We start from the raw sequence: 10979 nt of genomic DNA, 5'->3' as shown, positions 1-10979 counted from the left end.
TTCATCAGTAAACTCACATCATGACATAACCACAGTCGGACAGTTTTAAAGGGAATCTTGATTTAATTATAAAAAAGTACATGTGCATTTAACATTTATTCACTTTGTGACTCACAGTTCAAGTGTACTGAACCGACTGCATGTAATTGATGAAAAGCGCACACTCCCATCCTCACATTACATCTCACACAAAGTATTGAGGAACCTAATCCAACACATGTGGAAAAAACAAAGACTTGTTCTCGGCTCTTCATACATCATAGTAGAAGTTGCATCATGAAGCAGAAGACAAGCAAAACAAGAGGTGAGTCTTAAGAGTTCAGCCTTTCTTTGGAGGCTCGCCCACAATCTTGAAACAGACCTACAAGCCCAAAGTGATTTTTTTTTACCATTTGTGCAGCAGAATCTGCAGTTGCAAAGCTGTCAATGAATGCCCTCTGACTGGAAGCAGCAGTTCTCCTGCACATACCTGCTGCTGCCACCTGCTGGCTGCTTACAAGCATCGCATCCATCGCTCCCTCTTGCTCAGTGGGTATCCTTCATCTACTGTCAGCATCTCATTCACCCTCCAGTATTCATCTCCTTTGAAGAAGAAGATCTTTCCATTGGTCCAAGTGACGGCTGCGTCTGGAGACGAGGGCAGGCCAGGGAAGAGCAGGCTGAGCGCTCTAGGGTAGAAAGTGAAGCCGTTGTACTGGTACTCATCCCACTGCCACTGCTGGGAGCCCTGCAGACACACACAAGGTCAGGGGTTCTCACATGGAACCCACATTTTGCCACAATCCTTAAATTCTGACCCACTTTTTTTTCTTTTTTTTGAGAATTCAACCAACCATATTTAGTTTTTCAAAAATAGCTGTTGAAAACACAATCTTTTTTAAAACATAATTTCACAGCATGACTGTCAAAAGAAAAGTTTCTCTCAAAATAAAAGACAAGTCCAACATGAGAGACATTAAGGAGGCTCTTTATTTATTTTTGACCAGCTCTCCACGACCCACTTTTGGGTCCTGACCCACCAGTTGAGAATTGCTGCACTAGGTGTTAGGGTGTAAAGCACATGTGTCAAACTCAAGGCCCCCCCCCAAAAAAACCATGAAATGTGTAAATTACCTAATAATTCAGTTGTAGATGTACGTATACAGTATATCTCAGTTCCTCCATATACACAAATTCAATGAAACTTCACAATATTTGCAGCGCTCACAGTTTTCCCAATGCTTATATCACACGGTGGCTGTAATATAATTCTCCATTTTTCCAAAATCTGGAGATTTTTCTCAAATTATTCCACAAAATTTCCACAAATAAATTAAAATTAGTGACAAAATAAAGGAAATTTAATTGAAGATCCTGCAGGGACTGATGTCTGTCACTTATTAGTTTTAATATCTTTGCACTTTATCTTTCATTTGCACATTTTCTTTATGTAGTCTTGCTCCTTTTTTCTGTGTGTTTATTATTAGTGTTTTTTTTTAATATGCCACTCTACCATCTACCTCTACACCATTCTAATTATCCCTCAGGGTTTAATAAAGTCAGATTCTGATTATTTTTGCTTGGATAGTGGATATATCACATGATGGCAGTCAAAACAAAACTCAGAAACTAAACTTATTGCATCCACACAGCATGAAGATGTTGGTCATTTGTTTTTAACAATGACTAATTTGATCCATAAGTCAAAAAGCTGATGTTTAAATTTTTTTTTTTCATTGACTCCAATTGTTTCGTATGAGAGCCAAACTCGAAATGCTGAAATAAAAAATCAGTTTTTGAGTTAAAATTGTAATATTTTCCACATATCATCTACCACGACTCCAAAGTTTTGGTAATTTTTTTGTGAACAACCTTGAAAATGTATTTATCAAGAATTCATTTACAAAACTGTTTCCAGTCATTATTTTTGACAACGTAGGCTAAATCTTTGATAAATCAAGAAAAAAAAATAAAAATATGTGGATCATCTGTGTAGGACTGTCTGAAGATGCTCCAAGTTGGGTGTCAATTGAGCCAAATTGTGGGAGAAAATTGGTTTATGATAACTGAGTTACAGACTTCATAACTCACAATATGTTTAAACGTACCAATGTTCATTTAATATTAAGGCTACATTTTGGTGAAAGTTGCACTTCTGTAGCACATGTAGTTGATTCCTTGTGAATTTTCAAAATTGAAACTTTGGACACTTGCTTTAGCACCACTTTTAGGACTATTGGCCTGTTTTTGCAGCTGGGACAGTCTGTCACTGGAAAGGACCTTTGTGCAAAATGTGGTGATTGTTTGCACATGGGAAGTGTGATTTTCTCAGAAGAAGAAGAAAAACCATGCAGGATAACGATATGCTCCTGGCAGTACATCGATGTCACCCCTGATGACTCAGTGGGATGAGTTAACATGGACAGATACCTTAATGAAGACCAGCTTCTTGTTCTTCTTCAGGTACAATGCTGCATCAATGTTGGAAGGCAATCTGTTCATCACTTTGGGGTAGCCATAATCCAACGCGAAGCTGGTGTACTTCCACACTCTATTACCTTTGATAAGAACCACAGAAACTAGAGTCAGGAGCAATGTACGTCACGGGGATATAACACATATCCAGAGTTTCCATGACCTTACCTTTGAAGAAGAAAGTCTTGTTGGTTCTTGGTGAGTGCACAGCAGCGTTCAGACTTCCTGGGAGTTCCCTCCACAGTCTGTCAATCCTTATTGGTTTATTATACCCAAGGTCAGAGATGGTCCAAACATAATCCCCACTAAAAGCAAATGTTTTTTCCCATGGACCTGATGAACATGTTGTGCACAGTCAGTTGTTAGCTAAGCAGGATTCCAGCAAACAAGAGACACAAAGGAAGCAAAAAAAAACATACAAAATTGCACAATTTTGGTCTTTTTTTCCCAAATGCCTTAAGAGTAGTAACACTGACAATGACCATGTGTTCAAATCAATTGACTTGGTGTTTGCATAGTCTTCATGACTGTGTATGATGTGAGGACACATGGACAACTGTATGTGGCCCTCAGTCTAATTTTATGGGGCCCCCAAAGTAAATGCATAAAATGACAACAAAAACACACCAGACAACAAAAATACACAAAACAACAATAAGAGCACTTGAGGGTGTAAAGTCACCAGCAAGTGGGGCTTCCTTTTTGCCTCACCACATTTCATTTAAATATGTTCACAACTTGAGATATCCTGCTAACAAACATCCACAGTAACAGGCAGACAAATGCTGGTGAAAGCATTACCTCCTTGGAGGAAGTAAATAACAAACAAACAAACAAAAATACATTAAAATGACAGGAATTTACACAAAATGACAACAAAAATACACAAACCCTTCTGTCCTGTATTAATGCTCGGATTGGTCATTATTCTAAATGTTGATGTCAATGTTAATTGAGTTATGTTATATTTTTGTTGCCCCTACTGGGATCAAAGTTGCTAGTTTCTGCTTTAGAGTCGCTGATTTGGCAAGTGTAGAGATTGTGAGTGGATGGATGGCTGGCTGGCTGATGGATGGATGGATGGATGGATGGATGGATGGATGGATGGATGAATGATGGTTGGCTGGATGGATGATGGATGGATGGATAAATTAATGGTGGATGGATGGATGGATGACTGGATGGATGGATGGATGGATGAATAAATGGATGGATGGATGGATGGATAAATTAATGGATGGATGAATGGATGGAGGACTGGATGGATGGATGGATAAATGGATGGATGGATGGATGGATGGATGGATGGATGGATGGATGGATGAATGGATGGTTGGCTGGATGGATGGATAAATTAATGGATGGATGAATGGATGGAGGACTGGATGGATGGATGGATGGATGGATGGATGGATGGATGGATGGATGGATGGATGGATGGATGGATGACTGAATGGATAAATGGATGGATGGATGGATGGATGGATGGATGGATGGATGGATGGATGGATGGATGGATGGATAAATGGATGGATGGATGGATAAATGGATGGATGGATGGATGGATGGATGGATGGATGGATGGATGGATGGATGGATGGATGGATAAATGGATGGATGGATGGATGGATGGATGGATGGATGGATGATGGATTACCTAAAGGCATATGATTGAAATAGTCTCCTTGTAGTCATTTAAAGCTGATATCTGTTACAGCTGCATAGATGAGTCTAATTCACCTCTTTGTTTATTTCTTGTTAGATTGTAAATCAGGGGCCAGGACATGTGAAGGCTTCCATAAGTTACCTAACATTATGGCGTCCAAGTTAGCAGAGCAGGGGTCAGGGATGCTGTCAGGCCTGTGGCTGCTTTCTGTAGGATGCTGACTGTGTGGAGCATGTTGAGTAGTTAAACTGCTTGTGATGCTTTTGCCTAAAAAAGAGAAAAGACACAAATAAAGATTTTTCTCATTTGAACTTTAAAAAGATGCATGAATTTAATATATTTTTTAGACCAGACAGACACATCATCGTTCCACTTTAATCTTGCAGAATAAGTCACATTAATGGTCACGGTGCTACTGGTCTCACCGTATAAAGCCTGGATTCCTTGCACATCATCTGGGTGCAGTCTGAAGTTGACGCGGTATCCAGTGTAGACGGCTGCCATTAGAGCAGCTCTGTGCTGAGAGTGGGCCAGGCCCAGGGCGTGGCCAATCTCATGGGCAGCTACAATACGCAGATTAGTCCCATAATACATCCCCTCTGTCCAGAGCTCATCCTCATCAAAGTGGACAATCCCTGATTCTGGCGACTTAGCATGTGCCAGTACAAGACCTGAAAAAGCAGAAATATTTGTCTCAGGAGCATTTGACTCTACTGATTAGAGTGTAAATAAATAAAAACAAAAAACAACAACAACCTTTGCCGTCAAACGGGAAGTCACAAGAGCCATCTTTGCCATGGAAGGAGATCTTTATGTCGGCCTGTCCAAAGTGAACCTCTCTGAAGGTCAGAGCTGCCACATCGCTCCAGTACTTAAAGGCAGATTGGATGGCAGCCCTGACCTCTGACCTCTGCATGTCAGGTGTGTAGTTGAAGATGCGATATGTCAGACTTCTTTTTTTCCATCGACCTGAAAGAAAAAAAACACTCCATTACGTCTGGTTGAAGAGATTCTATATTATATTCCTCGACTATTCACTAGTCATGCGTCAAATATCATCACACAGTGTTCAACATGTGCTCGAACCAGAAAGTGATTGTACGTTTGTTTATTCAAACTGTTAACATGTGAAAATCTTCAGCATTTGCAATGATTTGGTGTTTCCATCATGCATAATTACATTACAGTCCTTTTCTTTTGGGAGACTTCCTGTGTTATAGAAGATGTAGCCGTTAGCAAGTCGCTAATCAATAATAAAGGTGGATTTAAACTACTTTTCTTTATGCATTTTGAAGGTAGTATAGGAATATTTAAGTTTAATGTTATAACATGAATCAGGTTTCATAGACTGTATTTGTATGTTTACATTTTGATTATATATTGGTTTTTCACACAGAAAGTTGTACCCATAATTCAATGGTGGCAGATGCTAATGAATAACTTACTAAAATAAATTGTCTTATCTTTTTACTAAATATTTTTTAAATAATGTTCAAGTCAAGTTATATATTCGTTAAATGGATTGATAGCATCATTTTATTAACATATAAACTTGTAAAATAAACATGCATAAATGAACATTATTATTAAATTATTAAAATATGAAAATATATACATACATTTTTAGGAATAGGGAAAACAGCCTGGGTTACTTGTCTAAACTCGAACGTATGCATAAGCTTAATCTATTGTTGCAGATTTATATTATGAGGTCAGTTATTTCCTCACTGTTTTCTCTCACTGCACATGTTCTTCATCGTGTCCATTTAATTGTGTAACTTTCTCTGGCGGGATTTATTTTCAGGAAAAATCACGCAAACACAGGACTTCACAGTTTGAAGGGAACTTATCATCTTGTTGCAACATGTGACTCATATTTTCCCCCAATGCTTATACTGTACATCAACAGGTTAACGGCCTCATAAACACACTTTTCCACAAGTTTCTTACGTTTTGTCTCTTAAGTGAATAAACCCAACAATGAATGTTGATTAACTTCTATACAACTCATCTTTAACAAAATATTTTGTTTCTAACCTCATCTAGTTGAAAATGTATAAAACATTTATAATAATAATAATAATAATAATAATACATTTAATATTCAAAAAATGTAAGGATAATAATTTAAAATGTTTGTTTCATATTATATATTTATCAACTTCATGAATCCCAGCTGCAGACATAAGCGCAGAACATAAACAAGTAGTAATGTACATAGTAACCATGTGATCCCTAGTCTGGAGCTTAATGCTGGACTCACCCATCACTCTGTACTTGTGCAACTTCTTGTTAAATGCATCCTCCAAACCACAGCGAGGCATCTTCATGAGTTCCAGTGTAGCTTCATCCAGTTCACCAGTAGGGGGCAGTTCATTCGCCCTCTGGAAGACCCTGAACAGGACAATGAAAATAGCAGCACACACTGAAGACTACATAGATGATGGGTTGACTAAGAACATGACCTTTCTCCTTTAATACCTCAGAGCTTCAATGACCTCCTCCAGGTACTGAGAGTCCTGTTGGTCACTGTGTTCATACAGGTAGCCGAACTGGATCAAATGCGCCTACATGGGTGCAAATGAGCAGCAAAATGGACATACAGTTAAAAAGATTAGGAAACACGTTCGCTAAATTATGACACCTTTGGAGCTATGTTGGCATTTGTTGTTGTTTGGAGGGATCTAGTGGGGTTAAGTAGGGTTAGGGATGAGGGTAACCAAGAGTTAGGGTTATGATGAACGACACTTAATGACAGCCTTCATGACACCTTATTCATGCTAATGACAGGTGTCATGTCATAATAATGACAGCATAATGTCAGCCTTATATATAAAACTTCAAGTAAAGTGTTACCAAATATGATTTACTTTATCATTTTGGGGTGAAATGCACCAACTGTGAAAAAATCACTAAGAAAAATGATTAAAAAAAAAAGAAGTTTTTAAACAGCATTTGCCTCCTTACCTTTGCTTCATCCAACTCTGCCCATTGAACCACAGCACAGAAAGCCCCTCTGTGGCTGAGCAGCAGCAGCAGCAGCACCAACAGTCCTGCACAGTCCATAATCAAACCTTCATCAACAGATCCCGACCCATAAATCCCAAACAGACACAGGTGATGTTGGATATTCTGATCGGAGTGCAGCAGAGTCCCACAGCAGACTCTTTGTCCTCTGGCAGCTGCAGGAGTTTTTAAGTGAGCTGGGGAATGAGTCAGCCCTGCTGTGGCTGCGATGATCCACTTCTGAAGAATGAGGATTATACATGCAGCCATTGACCAACAGCCAACACGTCTGTTTGTGTGTTTTACACACGTATAGAGAAGATGTGATGGTGACCTTGAGCCCTACGTACAGTGCAGTGGCTAAAGGTGAGTCCATGTGAGTGGTTTAGTTGTTTGTACCCCCTTCCTGAATAAGCCAGTATCTACCAGCAGGTTTTCAGATTGCGTGCCCTCACCTGTATTACAGTTCAATTATGGGCCTAAACCACAAAAAGGACGCCTCCTCGTCTCCACATTCCTACCATCTCTACTCCTCCATTACCTGGGACAAATACTGTTGTTCTCCAGAACGCACAGACAAATGATGCCATTACCAGACACGGGAGTGTTTTCCACCCACTTTGTTATATTTAATCACAAGGTCATATATCTAAGTAAGATCAGGTCACATGTTGTGAAACCAATCCCAACTAGTGTCAAAACAAAAACACATGGCATTGTGAAACTTATTATGATCATGGAATTAAATCATTGCCACATATTTTAACACCTCACCCGGACGTAATTTAAATCCTAGGACACTGGACTTTAAATTATGTTGTGGTTTTTCCCCATTTCCTCACATCCTGCCAAAGTTACAGGTGTCTACTAGAAAGGTGAGGTGGACACCAGTTTAACGCTCGGCCAACATCTAAAGACAACCACCGTCATTCTTACCAGTTTAAACTCCAGTTAGGTAATTACCATACACATAGGTTAATGACTTACTTTTTGTTATTCAAATACTAATTTCTTTAACAAACATACTTTCAATATTTAAAACTCATAAGGCATTGTTGAGTGAATTCTCTTCTGGAAATACAAATGTGATACACTACTTTCACCTGTGGTAGCAACCTGGACTATCAGAAATACAAGCTCTATTCAGTATTTCGTGAATGCCCATCTCTCAATGAGGGGTTTTAGCTTTTGTTCGGTGTTTACACAAATACCCCATTTAGATTGTAGAAAGACTATTTCAACATATGGACAATTTGGATTTAAAGATTTTAAGTGTACTAGTAGTTCTAGTAAAGGTTTTTGGCCATCTAGTGCATAGTAAGTAGACCTGACTAGGAAAGCAAAGTCATCAACTCGTAAACAATTTTGTGTTACTAATAATACTAATGGACTTAAAATATGTTACAAGAAAAAACTCAAATCTTTACTTAGTTTCATTTCAACTTATATATTTAAGGTATTTGTATTAGAAATGAACGTAGAGCACCTGTACTATTAAAAATTATTTTAAGATACCAATAAACAAAATATGTGCACATTTATTTTAAAAAAAATTTAATTGAAGTCATTGACAAAGCCATCACACTTCACAGAGCAACAGTAGTCATGTCCAGTGTCCATATACTGAAAATGTAAAGTATGTTTGTTTTATTGGTGCATGTGTCCCCATTTGTAGTTATACACTTTGGTAATGAGTAATAGTTTTTTGCTTATTTAACAGACCCCTAAGTTAAGGACCCCAGTTGTACTGTTCTACAACAGCAGGCTGTGTTCTGGTTAAGCTATTTCCTCATACTTGTTTTGCAGATTTTCCATCTATAGCAATTTCTTTTTTGCTTCCTCTCACCTGCACATGTCACATCAGCACTTCTCACTGGTTTCCAGTAACTGCTGACGTAGAAGGGAGTGAGCATCAGTCAGCTTTATACTTCCTGCCCAATTAATGTGTCACTGATGTTCCCTTAAAAATACTGTTTTGTGTAAACGGGAAGAAAAAGCACTTCATTTCCATTGAATTCAACTTTAGTTGTATACAGTTGCGCAAATTACAGCAAAAGTCATCTCATTGCGGTATCATAACATCAAATTTGTAATAAGAAGGAGAAAACCCAACAAAATCCACATGAACAAGCATTTAGCAACAGTGGGAAGAAAAAAACTCTCTTTTAACAGGAAGAAATCTCCAGCAGAACCAGGTTCAGAGGTGGCAGCCATCTGCTTTGACTGGTAGGGGTTAGTGGACAGGAGGAGGAGAACAGAACAGGATAGAGAGGTAGAACATCAGAGTGTCCTAGACTAGTTGAGTCGTGAACCACAGATCAGGTACTGTTTCCTCCAACTTCAAGACACCTGACACAGAAAAGAGAGAAAAGGGCGAGGAGAAGGCACAGACTGCAGAAAAACATGACAGTATTAGCAGGTCTGCCTGCATGGTTTTAGGCTTTATTCCTAGTGGTTAGGTTAACGCTTGTTAGAAAGGCGACAAATCTCTTCCCGTAGATTTGTAAGCTAGCGGCGACTCCATGGTCTATAAATGCGACCGTTACAGACGAGTCCATGTCGGCTCTAGTGGTTAGATTAACACTATTATATTGTATACGCTTTAGCAATCTCTTCCCGTAGATTGGTAGTTTCCTTATTGGCATTTAGTCATAAAATGTCTTTGATGGTGGCTGAGAAGCAGCGTCTTCATGGTCTGTAGAAGCGGCCATTACAGACGTTGTCTGCTCTAGGTTAGGTTATTGCTATTATACGGTATACGCTTTAGCAAATAAGTAGATTTTGAGTTTAGCCTTAAAGGTGGAGAGAGTAGCAGCCTCACGTACTAAGATGGGCAAGGAGCCTGGTAGCTGTATGCTCTGCCTCCTCTTCTACTTCTAGACATGTTTGGAACTTCCAGTTGACCAGCAAACTGAGAGCGGAGTGATCTGCCCAGACAATAAGGTGTTAACTATCTTTAAGATACACAGGAGCTTGATCATGTAGAGCTTTATATGCTAACAGGAGGATTTTAAACTCTATTCTAGATTTAACAGGAAGCCAATACTGGAGAAATATGCTCTCTCCTGTTTGTACCTGTTAGTATTCTAGTTGTAGCAATCTGAATGAACTGGAGACTTTTTAGTGAGTTACTAGGACATCCTGACAGTAGGGAGTTACAATAATCTAGTCTAGATGTAACAAATGCATTGATTCGTTTTTCAGCATCACTCTGGGCCAAGATGTTCCTGATTTTAGAGATATTACGGAGGTGGAAGAAGGCTGTCCTTGAGATTTGCTTAATACGAGAGTTAAAGGATAAGTCAGTATCAAAGATAACATCTTAGTTTTTTTTACTACGGAGCTGGGTGACTGAGTAATGCCATCTAGAGACACTATTTGCTCTGATAATTTCTCTCTGAGGTGTTAAATAAAATAAGTTCAGTTTTAACCTGGTTAAGAAGGAGAAAGTTACGGCTCATCCAGGATGTGATGTGTTTAAAACAAGCCTAGAGTTTTAATAACTGATGGGTTTCACCTGATTTCATTGACAAATAGAGCTGTATGTCATCCGCATAGCAATGGAAATTTATATCATGTTCTATGATCATGTTACCTAGTGGAAGCATATATAATGTGAAGAGTATTGGTCCAAAAACTGAACCATGTGGAACTTCATGATTAACTCTGGCGTGCACTGAGGAGAGATTATGAACATGACCACTAACACAGTATACTCTATGTGATTCCTGGGATGTTTTGTTTTTTGGTGCATAGATCAGTGGTTCCCAAACTTTTTTCACAGTCCCGTACTCTTTCATACTCCTGCACACTTAAAAAAAAAACATAATAATGTAACATCATATACAATCTA

At 38.8% G+C, this 10979-nt stretch overlaps 1 protein-coding gene across 1 annotated transcript; it reads right to left on the bottom strand.

The window, feature by feature from the left end:
• Positions 1–43: 43 nt before the first annotated feature.
• On the bottom strand, positions 44–8419 carry mmp19 (matrix metallopeptidase 19). The gene is made up of 9 exons (XM_028446045.1): positions 7088–8419; positions 6602–6687; positions 6384–6514; positions 4877–5089; positions 4546–4791; positions 4262–4387; positions 2623–2787; positions 2410–2537; positions 44–727 (listed from the first exon to the last, which is right to left on the bottom strand). The coding sequence occupies exons 1-9, from the start codon at positions 7394–7396 to the stop codon at positions 494–496; spliced, it is 1638 nt and encodes a 545-aa protein (XP_028301846.1). The 5' UTR covers positions 7397–8419; the 3' UTR covers positions 44–493.
• Positions 8420–10979: the final 2560 nt, after the last annotated feature.

The sequence above is a fragment of the Gouania willdenowi genome, chromosome 5 (assembly GCF_900634775.1).
Source record: "Gouania willdenowi chromosome 5, fGouWil2.1, whole genome shotgun sequence".
Classification (NCBI taxonomy): domain Eukaryota; kingdom Metazoa; phylum Chordata; class Actinopteri; order Blenniiformes; family Gobiesocidae; genus Gouania; species Gouania willdenowi.
Note: the sequence above shows the minus strand (reverse complement) of the source record. Positions and strands in the feature narration are given on the sequence as shown.